Source organism: Myotis lucifugus, unplaced genomic scaffold (genome assembly GCF_000147115.1).
Source record: "Myotis lucifugus unplaced genomic scaffold, Myoluc2.0 scaffold_2, whole genome shotgun sequence".
NCBI lineage: Eukaryota > Metazoa > Chordata > Mammalia > Chiroptera > Vespertilionidae > Myotis > Myotis lucifugus.
This window is the reverse complement of record NW_005871050.1, coordinates 17,401,583-17,420,679: the sequence shown is the minus strand read 5'-3', so window position 1 is coordinate 17,420,679 and position 19,097 is coordinate 17,401,583. Positions and strand designations below refer to the sequence as shown.

The 19,097-nt window shown below is 41.8% G+C and overlaps 1 protein-coding gene across 1 annotated transcript in view; it reads left to right on the top strand.

Moving 5' to 3' along the window:
* Positions 1–10,705, top strand: part of SLC25A43 (solute carrier family 25 member 43) — a 35,428-nt gene extending 24,723 nt beyond the window's left edge. Inside the window, exons 4-5 of the mRNA XM_006082181.3 lie at positions 8,380–8,514; positions 9,454–10,705. Coding sequence (XP_006082243.1) covers positions 8,380–8,514; positions 9,454–9,654 — 336 coding nt within the window. The 3' untranslated portion in view covers positions 9,655–10,705. The remainder of the gene's footprint in view (positions 1–8,379; positions 8,515–9,453) is intronic.
* Positions 10,706–19,097: the final 8,392 nt, after the last annotated feature.

The window sequence follows — 19,097 nt, the reverse complement described above, 5'->3', positions numbered from 1 at the left end:
AAGTCAGTAGCATTGCCTTGGCAGTCGGAGAAAAAAAAAGGTCACATTTCAGCTCCAGGTAGATGTCTGGATATTCCTTAGGCTGGGTGGCTTTGTTTGAGCATCCTTGTTAAAATATGGGGAAAGGAAAACGCTCCCCTTTGTTTTTTTCAAAAGGTATAGAATGCCCTAAATATAGTAGGGATGGCAGTTGTTGACCATGGAAACAAGACTGTCCCTAGAAGGCAAGCCAGGAGAATGTAGGGAGGAACCTTCATTCCACTCTTTGTCAAATCACTCTGCCCTTTTCTCCTGACCTGAGCTGGCCTACTCCTTTGAAGAGATAAAGTCTGGGAATCAAAATGTCCTAAGCAGACTTCTTTCAGCTCCAGCTAAACAGTAATAGCAGCTAAGATGGGAGCTTACCCCTCTCTCCACTCCCAGCCCACCTCCAAAGTGGGGGTGAAGAGAGAGGTAGGGGAAAGCGAAACAAAGGTCCCAGAAAAGGCTTGCTTGTCAGCCAAGAAAGACCCGCAGCTGTGAGCAGTCATCTGCAGCTGCTGTCAGAAGATGCCTAGCTTGCTGACCCCTCCCCCCGCTGGCCTCAAGCCACTTTTAGAAATGGGATGGAGGGTACCTTGTCGGCAGGCCATGCTGATGAAGCTGCCTATACCCACTTTTCTGGACATCCTTTAACTGCCTATTTGTACTTTATTTTTTATTGTTGACAGTATTACAGATGTGCCCTATTTTCCCTCCTTTTGCCCCCCTCCACCCAGCCCCTGCCCCACTCCAGGCTTTCACTACTCTATTGTCTGTGTCCATGCGTATGTATAGTCTGGGCTATGCATATAAGTTCTTTGGTTATGGCTGTGTTGTCTTAAAGGTTTAATCAGTAGAGTAGCTCCATGGTTAGGAGTGTGGACTTTGGACGCCAACTCTGCCCTTACTCCTGCATGGATGTGGGTAAGCCATGAACCCCCTCTGAGCCTCATCTTCCTCACCTGTAAAACATGGGGAGAAGCAGAGTGCCTAGCTCATATACCGAGAAAGGACATTGAATTGGGTTAATGCAGATACAGAGCCAGGCACATGATAAATATTCAATAAAGCCCAGGTGCTATTTCTATTGTTCTTGAAGCATCTCTTCAGAATCTATGCATGGCATTGAAGGCCTGATTAGAACGATAAAAGCTGGCCCAGATGTGTTTCTATGTTCCCTATGATTTCTATGAATACACAAATGAGTTAGCATCACAAAACCTCAAAAGACCCTCAACTCTATAGATAATGATGAGCAGGGACAGTAGGAGAGTTAGTTATTCATTTGTTGGGTTCCTTTAACAGGCATTTACCTAGAGACCACCACATGCAAGTAATGCATCTATCTGTACATTCTCAGCCTCCTGAAAACTTTCATCTTCCAAATCTGTTCCCTCACCCTTCCTGCTGGATCACACTCCAATCAAGGTGACGCTAAAAGTTAGCTCTTCCAGCCACTGTTGCCTGAGCTCCCCTGGCCTCCTCCTGGGCAGCTCCAGCAGCTCCTCTCACTTGCATCTCAATTGCTTTCTCTAGCCTGGCCCAGCTGCACTATTTGTTTCTCCACCCCACCCCCCACCATCACACAGGAACAGACTGTTTGTCTTCTCTTTCCAAGCAGAATACTAACCTGCTGTCCGTTTGCCCACTCCCCCCTCCTTATCCCGGGCTTTCTGAGCAGCTGGTCAGTCATAGCCTGCTGCTGAACTACGAGGCTCCAACTTCAGCCAGGATGGAGGGTATCTTCGAGGCAGGCCATGCTGGGGGCAGCCGCCTACACCCACTTTTATGGACATCCCCAGTGCAGAGCCTTAGTGCGTCCCAGCTCTGGGCACCTGGCTCTGCCAAAAGAAACTTGGGCCGTGTGGTTCACAGTACAAAAAGGTTCTTTTACTTCAATATGATTGTTTGATTATTGGGGATTTACCAAATGACAAAAGCCTCCCACCACAACTGTCTTCCAGGCAGGTGTGCCCTCAGATGGTTTGGGAATTGGACGGCTTCGTCTCCGGCTCGTGTCCTATATGTCCACAGAAGATAATGTCATTTCCAAATAACAAGCAAGGGTTCTGAGCTCCTGTTTGCTCCAACTAGCAGACTCTTTTTCTTTTCTTTTCTATCATCTTTCCTTTTAAATGCCTTTTTTAACTTATTTTTTAAAAACTGTTTTAGGTTGACCTCAAAATTGACAGGAAGGAGTGGAGGATGGGTGAAAAGGTGAAGGTGAAAAAAAGGACAAACTTCCAGTTGTAAAACAAATAAGCCATGGGAATGTAATGTACAGCACAGGGAATATAGCCAGTAATATTGCAATAACTTTGCACAGTGATTGATGGTTAATAGACATATGGTGATCACATCATAGTGTATGAAATTTCAAATCACTATGTTGTACACCTGTAATGAATACAATATTGTATTCCAACTTACTTTAATTTAAAACATTTTTAATGCAAAAGATGCTACATAGATTTCCCACATACTCACTGCCCGTACAATGCATTACCAACATCCCCCACCAGAGTGGCTACATGTTACAATTGAGGAACCTACATAGACACATCACAATCACCCAAAGTCCATAGTTAACTGTAGGGCTCACTCTTGGTGGTATACATTCTATGGCTTTGAACAAATGTATAATGACTGAAAAGTTAAATCAGTGGTGTGTGGGCAGGCTAAATAGCCATCTCAGACAGTGATTTAAAAAATTAAATTTATTTAAGGAAAAGGCCTGGGAGATGGGGATATCCAAAAGGAAGGGCTACACAGCACTGAGCCAAAGGGCACTGGGTCCATGATGGCAGCAAAAAATATACCTAGAACAATGAAACAAGGAATGGCATAGAAGAAGCAGCAGGAGAGCCGAGGCTAAGCTGCTTTGGCTCACTGGGAAGTCAGAGAAAAGAGGTCCTTGGAGACAGGTTCAGGGGGTTAGCCTGGGATGAGCTGCCACTGCCCATTGCTCCCTTGGTGGCAAGTCTTATGGGGTCCCATAGAGGTTAGGGGACATGTGCCTGTGGGGGACTGGCACAGGCATGCTTCTTGGAGGGAGAGCTTGCACTGGGTCCTCCATCCTGAGCATATTTATCTCTCTTTTGCAGGTGGAAATCTTAGGGGAGTCCTCACGGGAGGGTCTCAATAGAATATTTATCAGCTTTCCAGGTGTGCTCTCTCAGGGTCATGGTCTCTACTGATTGGTTGGTGCCAGGGAAGGGAGTTATTAGTCAATGTAGCTGGTCCTGAGGCAGTCACAGGGGCACTTGTCTGGTTTTACTGCTTTTCTGGGCCTGGAGCGGAAATACAACCGAGGCCTAGAAGTTATCTGTAGAGAGGAAAAGGTCAGAGGGTCTAAAGTGCCTGATCAGTGATATGAAAGATCAGGGGCCCGAGCGGCATGACCAGTGATATGCCGACTGAGAAAGGGTTACCCTGGGGGCAAGGTTCTTGTTTTCCCAGTTTTGCCCCTTGCTAGGCATCCAGAGCTTTCTTCCCTGGTGAGTTTCTGTACCTGGCCCATCGTCTTTGCTCTGCTCATGTCTAACAGTGACCTGTATCCTTCATTATAGTATCATACAGAGTATTTCCACTGCCCTAAAAATGCTCTGCTCTGCCTATTCACCCTTCCCTTCTCCCTCAAACCATGGCAACCACCGATCTTTTTACTGTCTCCATAGTTTTCCAAGATGTCATATAGTTGGAATCATACAGTATGTAGCCTTCTCAGATTGGCTTTTTACTTTCTTTTTTAAGTCATTTCCTTTTTATTGAATTTATTGGGGTGACATTGGTTAATAGAATTATATAGGTTTCAGGTGTACAATTCTATAATATGTCATCTGTATATTGTATTGTGTGTTCACCACTCCAAGTCAAGTCTCCTTCCATCTCCATTTATCCCCCCCACTTACCCTCTTCTACCTCCCCCTAGCCCACTTTCCTCTGATAATCACCATACTGTTGTCTGTGTCTATGAATTATGTGTGATTTTTGCTTAATCCCTTCACTTCTTTCACCTAACCTCCCAACTCCCCTCCCCTCTGATAGCTGCCATTCTGTTCTCTGTATCTGAGTCTGTTTCTATTTTGTTTGTTTACTTTGTTCATTAGATTCCACATATAAGTGAAATCATATGGTACTCTTCTTTCTCTGACGGGCTTATTTCACTTAGCATAACACTCTCCAGGTCCATCCATGCAGTTGCAAAGGGTAAGATTTCCCTATTTTTTTATGGCTGAGTATATCTCGTTGTGTAAATGTACGTCAGCTTTTTAAAAAATATATTTTTATTGATTTCAGAGAGGAAGGGACAGGGAAACAGAGATAGAAGCTGCCTCCTGCATGCCCCCTACTGGGGATTGAGCCGCAACCCAGGCATGTGTCCTTGACCAGAATCAAACCTGGGACCCTTCAGTCTGAAAGCCGATGCTCTATCCACTGAGCAAAACCAGCTAGGGTGTACCACAGCTTTTTATCCACTCATCAACTGATGGACACTTGGGCTGCTTCCCAATCTTGGCTACTGTAAATAACGCTGCAATGAATACAGAGGTGCATATATTCTTTCAAATTGGTATTTCAGGTTTCTTCGGATATATTCCCAGAAGTGGAATCATTAAGTCATATGGTAGTTCATTTTTAATTTTTTGAGGTAATTCCATACTGCTTTCCACAGTGGCTGCACCCAGATTGGCTTTTTTCATAGTAATATGCATTTTAGTTCTCCCCATGTCTTTTCATGGCTTGATAGCTCATTTCTTTTTCATACTGAATGATATTCCATTGTTTGAATGTACCAAAGTTTATTTATCCATTCACCTAAGGACAACGATGGACATCATGGTTGTTTCCAAGCTTTGACAATTATGAATAAAGCTGCTATAAACATCCATGTGCAGGTTTTTGTATGGACATAACTTTTCAACTTATTGGTGTAAATACCAAGATCTAGCATAATGTTTCATTTTGTAAGAAACTGCCAAACTGTCTTCCAAAGTGGCTATACGGTTTTCTGCATTCCCACCAGCAATGAATGAGAGTTCCTGTAGCTCTACACACTCGCCAGCATTTTGATGGTGTCAGTGCTATGGATATTAGCCATTTCCCCTTTACACCCATCTCCCCAATCCCCCTCCGATCTGGCAACCATCAAAATGTTCTCTGTATCTATGAATTTGTTTCTGTTTTGTTTTTTTACATGAAATCATACAGTATTTGTCTTTCTCTGTCTGACTTATTTCACTTAGCATAACAGATGTACTGTTTCTTTAACTAGCCCCGTATTAGTGAACATTTAAATTATTTTCAATTTTCTGCTGTTACTAATAATGCTGCAACAAAAATCCTTATAAAATACATCAGTTCTCCTGGAGAACATTGTGCTAAGTGAAATAAGCCAGTCGAGAAAGATAAATATCACATGATCTCACTCATATGTGGGATATAATGATCAACATAAATTGATGAACAAGAATAGATCCAGAGACAAATGGCAGGGGTTGGGGGGTTAGAGAGCAACCAAAGAACCTGTATACATGCATATTAGCATAACCAATGGACACAGACACTGGGGCGGTGGGGGCTTGCCCAGGGTGGGAGTGGCTGGTGGGGGGGTCAAATGGGGAAAAAGGAGACACATGTAAAACATTAGACAATAAAATAAATAAATAAATAAATAAATAAATAAATAAACAAACAAACAAAACATCTGTAGAATAAATTCCTAGAAGTAGGATTGCTTTGGTCAAAGGGTATGAGTTCTATACGTTTATAAAATATTGTTTATTTCAGTACTCATGGAAAGAATGAACAACCTGAAATGTTACCTCTGCTGGAAGGCCTCTGTGAAGTTTATCACAGAAACCATCAAATGCTTGGCTTGCTTTGAAGTATTTGTCTTTTATTGTGATCTACTGCAAGTTTTCTTCTTCTTTCCCCCAATATGTATTAAGCACATGCTACATGCCAGGCATGTTGATAGGCTTTGAGAATAAAACCACAAACAAGGCAGACATGGTCACTGCCCTCATGGTATTTACAGCTCAGGAGGCCGGGGTTGTCGGGGGCAGTACACATGAAAGAAATAATTATACACCAAATCATTACAGAGTGTGTCACATGCCATAAAGGAGAAGTACAGGGTGACCAAATGTGTTTACTAGACTCCTGACTTTGGGGATCTGAGAAGACTTCCTGGAAGAAGTGATATGTATTCTGATCAGTAAGAGAGACTCAGCTAGGCAGAGGGCAGAGGAAATGACAGGTTTGAAGGCTTATTGTCAGGAACGTACAGTAGGGCCAACAGCATGGATTATAGGATCAAGACAGGGCCTTCAAGGTCATTTAATTCCAATTTCCTCACTTGACACGTGAACAAACTTAGATTCAAAGAACTAAACGACTTGGTCAAGGTTATATAGATAGTGGCACAGCCAGGAGTAGGACCTGTGTCCTCTGATTTCTTTTCAGATGGTGCTATGCTGCAAAAGCAGCATGCCCTGGAAACATGGAACAGACCGGCAAATCTCAGGGTGGGAGTGGGGGGGGAGGGCAGAAGACATTAACCAAATAATTTATATGCATATACTAGTATGTATTACCCATGGACACAGACAATAGGTGGTGAAGGCATGGGGTGGGATTGGAACAGGGGGTATGGGGAACAAGGGAGAAGAAAGGGGGGACATCTGTAATACTTTCAGCAAAGATTTTTTAAAAGAAATAAACAGAAAAATATACTGAAAACTAAAAAAGAAGGTTTACAATGCTATCAAAAGTTAGCACATATTGAGTATGAGTTGCAATTGACTGCATTTTATCATTTTAGTTTAAAAATATTGTATAGTGTACTTTCCTCTTTCCTACTTTTATACGATTTATTGATTGGTTTACAAATTATTTAATATAATTTTGTCCATTGGTTTGTTATGTTTTAGAAATATTTTACCAATTTTTAATCCTACTGTTACCTTCACTTTTAGTCTTCTAAGAAAAATAGTAACAAACTTCAAAGGGGAAAAAAAAGCAGCATGCCCATCCTGGGATCTATAGAACTAAACTAGGCATCTGTGGGATAAGTGCCTGGGATCATGGGGGAGTGTTTAAGTTCAGGTCCTGTGACTAGCAGCCTGACATGTTTGTTTCTCTTTACTAGGAAGATACTGTTTGGGTAAATGGCAGTCTAACATTCCAGTCTAGTTTTCAGCATACTTGTCTCTTCTCCAAGTTTAGATAATAAATAATAATGATATTAATAATGGTGGTTACTTTTTAGTGCTTGCTATATGTCAAAGGCTGTTCTAAGCATTTTATATGTATTTCACTTAATCTTGACAACAATCCTATAAGGTAGGTATCATTATTACCCCATTGGATAGATGAGGACATTGAAGCTCAGAAAGCTCAGGCATTTGCTCAAGGCCACGGAGCTAATGAGTAGCAAAGCAGGGACTCAGTCCAAGCAGTCGGGCTTTAGGGCCCATGTACTTTCCCCAAGCACTCTCAGTATCAGCAGCAAGCTAGGAGATTCAGGTCTGAGCCCTGAGCAGCCTTGTGCTTTGGAGGGCCTACACAACTCTGGCTGCACATCAGAACCACTTGAGGAGCTGGCCAAAATGCTGATGTCCAGGTCTCAACCTAGGTCAGTTAAATCGCAGTCTCTAGGAATGATTCCAATCATGGATGGTTTTATTTATTTATTTATTTTTAATCTTTATTGTTCAGTGGGGGCGGGGGCAGGGCCTGGGGTGAGGATGAGACCCTGGTTGGGTAGGTCAATTGGTTAGAGCATCGTCCTGATACGTCAAGGTTACAGGTTTCATCCCCAGTCAGGGCAATACAAGAATCAACCAATGAATGCATAAATAAGTGGAACAACAAATCTCTCTCTCAATCAATCAATCAATCAACTTAAAAAATAATAAAAATTGATGTCTTTGTATCTGTGAGTTTGTTACTATTTTAAAAAGTAAACAATAAACAAGGGGATGAATCAGTTAAGACAAGTAAACGGGAGCACTTCAAAAAGGTTAACTGCATGGGAGTGTGTGTTGAACATATCTAGAAGGCATAAGTTGGGAAGGAACGTTAAGTGTAAAGTTGAGTCTGTCCCAAATGGCTGCTTCCTTCCAAGCAAAATAAGCCACAAATTTGTGAGCAACGTGCCATGACTTTACTGCATGTTCATATTCATTCTAAGCCCATGGAACAAGAGGAGCCCCATGACAGCCTTTCTCTTTGCCATCCTCTTAGACAGGAGCATGGCATCCAGAATCCAGACTTGAGACCTTAGCTAATTTGACTAGAACATTTATCTCCTGGTGACTACATCACCTCATCCCAACTCCTATTTCCCATCAGGCTCAGAGCCCCTTCCTTCCCCGCTGTGGAGGAGTAGATGTCCATTTCTCAGGAGCCACGGACTGCTTCCGGCAGATAGTGAAGGCCCATGGGGTACTGGGACTCTGGAATGGATTGGCAGCCAACTTACTGAAGGTGAGAAGAGTGGTCAGTCTCTACTGTTTCTCTGCCTCTTCTAGTTCTAGCCTGTTCCTTTGCCACTCCTAGGACAGTTTGCATGGAAATGTCCCCTCTAGCATTGATGGTAGCCCAAGGCCCTCAAGTGCAGCCTAGCTGTCAGCCCTGAAGAGAGAGGACCCTGTGCAGTGTTGGGGCATCTGATACCCCATCCCAAAGGAGCTGACCATTTAGTGTACAGGTTCCTACCATGGGGGTTCATGGACTCCCAAAGGGAACCTAACCCTCCATCCTAAAATTGTATGCGAAAATGCAGATGTGTGTGCATGTGTGCCTCTCTCTGGGGAAAGGATCCATAGCTTTCACTGTATTCCAAAAAAACTCCATGACCAAAAAAAAAGGTTAAGAACTCTAGACTGCCTTGGCCGGGTGGCTCAGCTGGTTGGAGCATCATCCTGTACACCAAAAGGTTGTGGGTTCAATTCCCGGTCAATTGAACCCAGTGGGTTCAATTACCTAGGTTGCAGGTTTCATCCCTGGTCAGAGTGCATGCGGGAGGCAGTCGATTGATGTTTCTCTCTCTCTCCCTTCCACTCTCTAAACATATGCTCAGGAGAGGATTGAAAAAAGAAAAAAATTCACATATTACGTTCTATGAGGGAAAGAAAGAACTCTGGACTAAACCTTGTACTAATTGACACATAAATGGTTTCAGTCAAGACAAGCATATGTTGACAAGAAGTGTCAGATTGTCTACCTGCGTATTAATCCAGACCTGTGTTCTCCAGGGCCCTTCAACTGCTCTACCATTCCTCACCCCCACCCCTATCCTCTCTGATTCCCAAAAAGAATTACTATCCACAGCCTTTAACTCAGTTTATCCTGACTCAAATTGATTGCAGACACACTGACACTTTTTAAGATTTTTAACATGATTTTCATTTTATTTTTAACCAGGTAGTTCCATATTTTGGAGTTATGTTTGGTACCTTTGAGTTCTGCAAGAGAATTTGTCTTTACCACAATGGTTACATTGTGTCTCCTCTGAGCTATAAATTGACCCCAGGGGTGGATCAGAGTTTGAAACCCCAGGAATTACGGGAATTAAAGAAGTTCTTCAAAACTGGAAAACTAAATTCTAGAAAACCAACTCTTTAAAACTGAATGGAACTAGAAGTGCACTGACCGAAGGCGTTTTGCAATCACGGATAAATTTAGCTTCAAAATTGCGCAACTGTGGAGTGAGGAGAGGATACTCCTGTCTGCTGCTCTTGGAAATGAGAAGACTCAGCCATACGCCACCTCTGAGCTCCAAACTGATGTCCCTGGGAACACCTGCAGCTCAGGAAGGTTTCCCAACATGACCGTCTCCTGATGGCATTCCACCAGATTTTATAACAAAAGCTAGCAGTAATGATATGTGCTATTTACACAATACCAAAGAAAGGGCATTCCTGTGACACCTCAAAGCAACATGTAGTTGAAGTGGCTGAGCAGAGACCACGTCATGCTCTCAGTCACAGCGTCACAGCTTGTACTAACCCACATCAGCTTAGTTTTGCTCAATTTGACCTGAGGATTCCTAATATAATCGCTCTGGAACTCATAAGCTTTGCTGACTTCTGAGTGCACACACCACAGTGTAAATTATGCCTTCTCAGAAGCTAACTGAAAATATTTAACGTTTAAACGTTATGAGTGTCATAGTAGAACCATCCTTTAGCTAAATTTGAAGCATCCCAGGCTTAAATCTTGTTTCAGGAAGGCAGTTTTTATCATGACTGCCTAATTATGCTCCAAAAGGCCTTCTTTGAATTGCAGTCATGTACAGTGTAAGTGGCCTGAATTCTCTGCCTTTTTTACTTGCTTTGCAAGCCTACCCTGAAAATAAATTATTTAGTCAACTTAAGTTATTCTCAGAAGATGTCCCAGTTGCCTAGAAAGGATCAAATAGAGCATTTGACACACATACCAAAAAAACATAAATAACTGAGCAAACACTTTAGGCTAATCATGTCTACCAGATTTTTAAAAAGTCAAATTTTGGATTGTTCCACCTTGGAGATTCTATGTCAAGTTTATAGAACTATACTTTCAAATAGTGCCAGTCTTTGCATTAAAAATATCTAATATTATGATACTAATTTATACATACGCAAGTATGTTAAAAGTATTTTCCCTATTAAACCTTTTTATTTCCAAAATAAAATTATGTGTTGGTCACTTATTATTACTAATCTGAGTTATAAAACTATGGTAAAATATATACTGGCCAAAATCTTTAAACTCTCAGAACCTTGTCCTATTGAAATATACCAAAATAACTCATTTTTCCAATTGCCATGACTGATTGTATTTCATGGGGAATAGCAGTTAATATACACATGAAAATCTCATTGGTAGCCCAATCCTTTAGAGTTTGGAAGGTGGAAACTCTTTACCTGGAGTAACTAGTTCATGTTTGTTATTCTCTATTTCCCTTGAGGTGAACTACTTTTTGACATTCTGAAAGCTGCAAAAAAAATTATAACTAAATCTAAAATCTTAACCTCAGTTTACTTACCTCATATCTTCTGTGCGTTCTTCCACAGGTAGGATGAAATAGATAGCTAAATTCTTGCTACTGCTACACACAGGAATGTTTTTGGAGCTGTTATTTTGATATTTTTAAATAAAGTAAAGAGGAAAAGCATATGCCTCCTTTTTCTAATTTCAAAACAACTCTTTAAAAGACTAGCTCTGTTCCTAAAATGAACTTCCAGCTATTTGCATTTTCTCTGGGCTATAAAAGGAGTGTTCTGCTTTATGGCTGGCAGTGTGCACCAAACTGGACTAAGTGCTTTAGCTGAATTATATAAAGTGTGATGCAATATTGACCCAGGAGTAACTTACAGTCTTCGGGAACAAAACTTAACTACATACATGAAATGACTATGATTACAAAGCAAATACAAGCAAAGGCATGATAATGTGGTGACGGCTGTTTGCAAAATTGCTAAGGGGTTCTGTGTATACTTACTGAATCAATGATTAACGGGACCATCAGGTGAGAAGGGCCAGTAATGAACAGGGTGTTTTGGAGGTAATGAGTCTTAAACTAAGTGGTTTTTTGATATATTTTTATTGATTTCAGAGAGGAAAGGAGAGGGAGAGAGCGATAGAAACATTAATGATGAGAGAGAATCATTGATTGGTTGCCTTCACACACCACACACTGGGGATCAAGCCCACAACCCGGGCATGTACCCCTGACTGGAATCAAACCCAGGACTCTTCAGTGGGCAGGCCGATGCTCTCTACACAGAAAAACCAGCTAGGGCTTGAACTAAATTTGAAGGAAGTGAGAGGATATTAATTGGTCAAGAATAAGTTGGAGCCCTGGCTAGTGGATAGAGCATCGACTAAAGGGTCCCGGGTTTGATTCCGATCAAAGGCATGTACCTCAGTTGCAAGCTCAATCCCCGGATCTGGTCAGGCACTTGCAGTAGCCAACCAAGTGATGTATCTTTCTAATACTGAGGTTTTTCTCTCTGTGTGTCTCTTCCCCTCCCTTCCACTCTCTCTAAAAATCAATGAAAAAATATCCTCAGGTGAGGATTAACAACAACACAAAAAAAGAATAAGTTGGAGGATATTGCAGGTTGAAGGCAGGTCATGTGCAGTGTCACAGAGATGGAAACAAGCAAAAGGTGTTGGGAGAGCGGAAGAACACTAGCTTCATGTATTTATTCAGCTGCTGGGCACTCTGGACACAGTGGTACATAAGTCAGATAACATTCTTGCCCTCCTGGAGCTTGCATTCTAGTGAAAGCAGCTATCAATAAAGAAATAAACAAATCAACATATTGTAATGTTATGAGGAAAATAAACAGGGCACTTTATTATAGAAATAATGTGGGAGTGAGGCAAATATTTTAAATCAGGAAGCCAGGGAAGGCCGCTCTGAGATGTGACATTTGAGATGAGACCTGGAGGGTAAGAATGAGCCAACCATGCAAAGAACTAGGAAGAACATTCCTGCCTGAGAAAGCAGAAGATGCCAAAGTGGTGCTGGTAGTTGGGAGGACTTAGTGAACAGAAAATGGGTGAGTGTAGCCAGTGTGTGAGTGAGTGAGTGAGAGAGTGTATGAGATGACATTGGATAGAGAGCCAGATCATATGTGGCCATTTGGGCCAGTGTAAGAAGTTAGACTTTACTCTAAATGCAGTGGGGAGTCATTGAAGGTTTTTATGTAGAGAAGATACAATTTGATTTTCATTGTAAAAATTTCCTTCTGGTTGCTGTGTGGATAATAGATTGGAAGGAAGCAAGGCTGTGAGTGGGAAGAACAGATAAGAGACTATGTTACAAAGTCCAAGTAAGACACGATGGCTTAGGCTAGAATAGTAGCAATAAAGATGGAGAGGAGTTGCCTGGCCGGTGTGGCTCACTTGCTGAATGTCGACCTATGAACCAGGAGGTCACAGTCATGCCCGGGTTGCAGGCTCAATCCCCAGTAGGGGGCATGCAGAAGGAAGCTGATTAATGATTCTCTCTCATCATTGATGTTTCTAACTCTCCCTCTCTGAAATCAATAAAAATATATATATTTTTAAAGATAAAGAGAAGTGAATAGATTCAAGACATATTTTGGAGTTGGACTCAGCAGGATTTGCTGAGCGATTGAATATAGGGAATAAAAAGAAGGCCTCAAAATGGCACCTAGGTCTTTGGCTTTTTTGTTTGGTGTTTGTTTCTTTGTTAATCATCCCCCAAGGATTTTTTTCCATTGATTTTCAGAGAAAGTGGAAGGGAGGGAGAGAGACAGAGAGTGAAACATCATTGTGAGAGAGACATGCCAATTGGTTGCCTCCTGCGTGCGCCCTGACCAGGACTGGGAACTGAACCTGAGACCCCCTAACCACTGAGCCAAACGGGCCAGGGCAGTTTTTGGCTTTAGACTTGACTGACAAGGTAGATAATGTTGCCATTTACTAATGTGGGGAAGACTGGTGAGGGCCAGTGTTTTGGTGTAGAACAGTGGTTCTCAACCTTCTGGCCCTTTAAATACAGTTCCTCATGTTGCGACCCAACCATAAAATTATTTTTGTTGCTACTTCATAACTGTAAATTTGCTACTGTTATGAATCATAATGTAAATATTTGATATACAGGACTTAGGCGACCCCTGTGAAAGGGTCGTTCGACCGCCAAAGGGGTCACGACCCACAGGTTGAGAACCGCTGGTGTAGAATAAATTAAAAGGTCACTTTTGGACATGTTAAATTTGAAATGCTCCATGAGACATCCAAGTAGACAGTTGTCTGGAACATAGACTGTGTAATTGTCCAATACAGTTGTGGTAGACAGAATAATGACACCACCTCCCCACACACACACACAAGGCTGTCCACACCCTAATCCCTAGAACCTGTGAACATTTACCTTACATGGCAAATGAGACTTTGTAGATGTGATTGAGGTTAAGGATATTGAGATGGAGAGAGTATCATGGTTTATCTGGGTGGGCCCAATCTAATCACAAGTCCTTAAAATTGGAAGAGGAAGGTGGAAGAGTGGGACAGAACAAGAGGCAGTAGAAATTGGGCAAGTGAGGAACTTGACTCACTTTTGCTGACTTTGAAGACAAAGGAACCCAGGACCTAAGGAATGGGGGTGGCCTCCAGAAGCTGAGGATAACCCTCAGCTGACTGCCAGCGAGGAGATGGGAACTTCAGTTTTACAACCACAAGGAACTGAATGCAGCCAATAACCTGAATGAGCCAGGAAACAGACTTTCCCTGACAGACACCAAAAAGAGACACATTCCAGCCAGACACCTTGATTTTAGCCCAGGGAGACCCACATCAGACTTCTGATCTCCCAAACTGTAAGATAATAAATTTGTCTTGTTTAAGCAACTGAGTTTGCAGTAATTTGTTATAGCACCAATAGAAAATTAATAGAACACTATTAATAATAATGTCTAATGTCACAATAATAAGCATAAACCAGAACTGTCCTGGGCAAACTGGATAAGTCTGGAATTCAGGGGAGAGTGGTGACTGCAGACAGAAATTTGGATGTCATCAGCAGATAGATGGCATTTAAAGCCAAGAGACTGAATGAGACCGCCAAAGGAGTAGATGGGAAGAAACTCCTGGGGGAGAGGGAAGCAACAAAAAATGACATTGAGGAGATGGTGGCTAAAGAAAGGCCTCAAGCAAGATGTGGAGGAACTGGAACTCTTGTATCCTGCTGTTGGGGATGTAAAATGCTACAATCATTAAAATGCTACAATCACTGTAAAATGCTACAGTCTGGCAATTCCTCAAGTGGTTCAACATGGAGTTATCATATGGCCCAGCAATTCCATTTGTACATGTGCCCTTGCTGGTATGCTCAGTGATTAGAGCGTCAGCCCAAGCACCAAAGGGTCACAGGACCCATTCACAGTCAAGGGCATGTACGTGGGTTGCAGGTTCAATCCCCAGCCTTCCTCTCCCTCTCCCTCTCTCCTTTTTTCTCTCCCTCTCCCTCTCTCCCTTCCAGTCTCTCTAAAAATCAATGGAAAAAAATACTCCCAGGTGAGGATTAACAAAACCAACCAAACAAAATATTTGTACAAGCATGTTTATATCAGCATCATTCATAATAGGCAAAAAGTGGAAATGACCCAAATGTCTATCAACTGATGATTGGAGAAACAATATGTGCTATATAACTACTTAGCAATTGAAAGGAATTGACTACTGATACACAAAAAGCATGGGTGAAACTCTACATACTAGTATATGGAAGGAAGACAGACACCCCCTCAAAGGGCACATACTTTATGATTCCATTTATATGAAGTTCTAGGAAAGATAAACTCATTTATAGTAACAGAAAGCAGATCTGCGGTTGTTTGTGTTATACCCAGATTTCAAGATCCCCACAAACCAACAGGGAGCCATGTTCGATGCAAAAGCAAAGGATCCTTTATTATTAGTAGTACAGACCCGGGTCTGGCTCCCAGCCCCCTCTGACCCAACGGCCAGAAGGGGGGAGTGACTGCTGTGAGAAAAACCAGGGTTTTAATAGGGGGTGGAGTGAGGGGACTGTGGGCCCTGCCGATTGGCCAGGCGCAAGCCGGGTCTTGTTACATAGGATGCGGTCGCACATCCCTCAACTGTCTTTGGTTAGTTTAAAGAAATCCCAGGCGTGGCCAGCAGAGGCCTGGGCTTCTGGGAAGGGGGTCTGAGCACATGGCTCCTACCCCAACATGGAGGATATGGGGCAAGATGGAGGGCATAGCCCTCACCCTTTCAGTTTGGGGAGAGAAGGAGGGATTACAATGGGGCGAAAGAAAATTTAGGTTGTTGGTGGTGATGGATATTTTCACTATCTTAACTGTGATGGTTTCATAGGTGTATACATATGTAAAAAACTTAGCAATGGTACACTTTAAATATGTACAGTTTTATTGTGTGATACCTCAATAAGACTGTTTTTGTTTTAAGCAGTTACCCCAGGGCTAAAATTTGTAAGCCTGCCTAGAGGGGCGAGAAATCAAATCCTTGGGGGAGGGAGAGAGAAAAGGGCTTCAAATGCTAGGCAGGTGAGCTTAGGTTTGACCTACTAAGCAAAGAGGAGTAACTGGTTTCTTGAGCAATATAGGTGATGTGATAAAAACTGGATGTGAGCAAGATTGTTCTGGAAACTGAAGTGAGAGGCTGGAGATAGCAAGATTGGCCCACAAATGATGAGTATTATTTCCCCCTCAGTAATTACACTGCCAACACGAGTGTGATGCTAGGAACTTCCATATTGCAAATGCAAGCTAGGTCTGAAAACTGAGAATGCTTGATCTGGGTACTTAGAGACTCAAATCCTGCTTATATGGCCTCTGATATGGTTACCAGATTACAGATAGGGCCCATACCAGGGGTAGAGAACTGGCTTATCACCCTTCTTAAGCAGGGGTGGAGTGACTTGGTCATCAATATTTTTCTTAGGTAGTAATGAAATTTAGCATATATTGAATGCTTACTATGTACCAGACTTTGTTTATACATATATTACCTCATTGAATTGTCCCTACAGTATTATTCGCATTCCCATTTTACACCTGAAGATACTGAAGTTTAGAGAGATTAAGTAATTTACCCAAGGCCTGACAGCAAGTGGCAGAGCCAGTATTTGAATGCAGTCTGACTCCAGAACCCACCCTGTTGACACTGGGTTAAATTATTTCTCTTCTTATTTTGTCACAGATTCCCAAACTCAGACGCTCAAGTCCAATTCAATCTTATGGATACAAAAGCATATAGCCATCGAATCTTGGGAGGGTGTAGAACTCTCTTTTCAGCCAACATAACAATCTCCTCTGCAGTGTCCCCAACAAGTGGCCAATTCCATTCTTAACATTTCCAGTGACAAGAAGTTCCCCACATCATAAAGCAACCCATCCCACTTTTAAGTAGCTGATATTTTAGAAAGTTATTTCTTGTTCAGCTGAAGTCCACTTTCATGAAACTTCTACCAGCTGCTGTTGATTCCATATAGAATGTCTAATTCTCCTTTACCTGAAAGTCCTTCAATTATGAAACAGGATGTCCCTCCCTCACCCAAAGCTCTTTCCCCGTTAAATATCTCTCATTCATGCAGCCATTTCTCATATGACGTGACTTATAGGCACTTCCCTTTCTTGACTGCCTTCTTCGAACGTTCCAGTTCGTTAATGTCCTCTTAAACATGGCATCCAGGAGTAAGCTCTATGGGCCAGCTAGTGAGGCCCAAGTGGGACCTGATCAGTTCACCACCATCCTCTTGGCCCAACTCAATTCTCATTAGCATTTTTTTTGCATTGTCACCTCACAGTCAACTAAGACCTTCAGTTTTCACAATGCTACATCCTTAAATGTCCTGCACTAAATAAAGCATTAGAGCTGAAGCCGGTTTGACTCAGTGGATAGAGCATCGGCCTGTGATCGATGTTTCTAGCTCTCTATCTCTCTCCCTTCCTCTCTGTAAAAAATCAATAAAATATATTTTTAAAAAAATAAATAAATAAAGCATTAGAACTCTTTACTTGGCCCTTCATGCTTTTATAAGCCTGGATTTATTCTGACCTTAGGCTCTTCTGACTCAGTTCCTAGAGGTCTGTAATATATTTTGGTTTTCATCCTTAAAAGCCTAGCCCTCCTTCTGTCATCTATATATGTACTTTCAAAATCTGAGCTCCTCAGAGAATAATCTGTAAGGACACTTTAGTTTATTAGATCTTTCTCCCTTTTTAATTTCTCTTTGGACAGGTCTGAATCTTTGGAATCTCTCACCCTCTTGAGCTATCTTTCTCTTTAGACATTTGGCCAGGAGATCATATTATCGTATTTATCTTTTCTCTGATCCTTTTGCTCTCTCTCTCTCTCTCTCTCTCTCTCTCTCTCTCTCTCACACACACACATACACACACACACACACACACACACACACTTCAGTTAACCCATCTGACCATGCCTACCATTCTTTTGCCTAACAGATTCAGATGGCACGGTAAGTTTCCCCAAGATTCTTGTCATTTTTACTTTGCTAACCAGATCTTCCTTGTTTATTGTGAGGATTAAGCCCAGTTCAGCAATTTCCTCTCTATGCTTCTTCAGTCTTCTGGGAACTATAATTATCAGCAAGAGAGTCAAGAATATATCAGATGGCTTATGTCTCTGATTACCATTTCTTCATTATGTGGTTTTATGAAGTACTATTCAGAACTATCTAGGCAGTCTCTTGTGTACTTGCACAACTACAATCACTTTCATTTCTCCCTTTCATTTTCACTGAACACTTTTCGCCCTCCAGCCAATAAATACTGCTGTGCTCTCCTTTTATATGGTGTCTTCCTGAACAGATTTATCCTTTTCCAGATGCCAGTCAGAAGTTCCATTTTACCAAGTTTGAACAATACCTATAAAATTGTTTTTATGCCTGTATTAACGTTTTACATTCACTTTATTCCCATATTCTGGGTGTTGGTACATAGATAACTGAGACCTTATGTATCATTTCTAACCCTCTTCCTTTTTTTTCTTGAGAACTACTAGGCACTGCCTTATATTTAGTTCTTCTTTCTTAAATACGCTTGTAGTCTACATAGTTTCCAGAAACACAGTATTTACTAACACAGAATCCCCACTATGCCTCACTGTAGGAATCCATTTTTAATTAACTTACCAGCCATATATCATTATCAACATCATTATCATTAACATTCATCTCTATTTTCCTGGGCTCTTGCTACTGGTTTCTTTTTTCTTCTTTTTACTTTTTAATTTTTTTAAACTTCAGATATATATATATATATACCAAAAAACAGTATAAAGAATTTCCATATATCCTTTACTCAGCTTCTCCAAATGTTAGCATCTTACATAACCACTGTAACTAAGAATAGTATTGGTAGCCCCGGTTTTGCTCAGTGGATAGAGCACAGGTCCTCAGACTGAAGGGTCTCTCTTGGGTTCAACTCCGGTGAGGGCGTGTGGGAGGCAACCAATCGATGTCTCTCTCTCTCTCTCTCTCTCTCTCTCTCTCTCTCTCCCTCCCTCCCTCCCTCCTTTTCTTTCACTCTCTCTAAAAATCA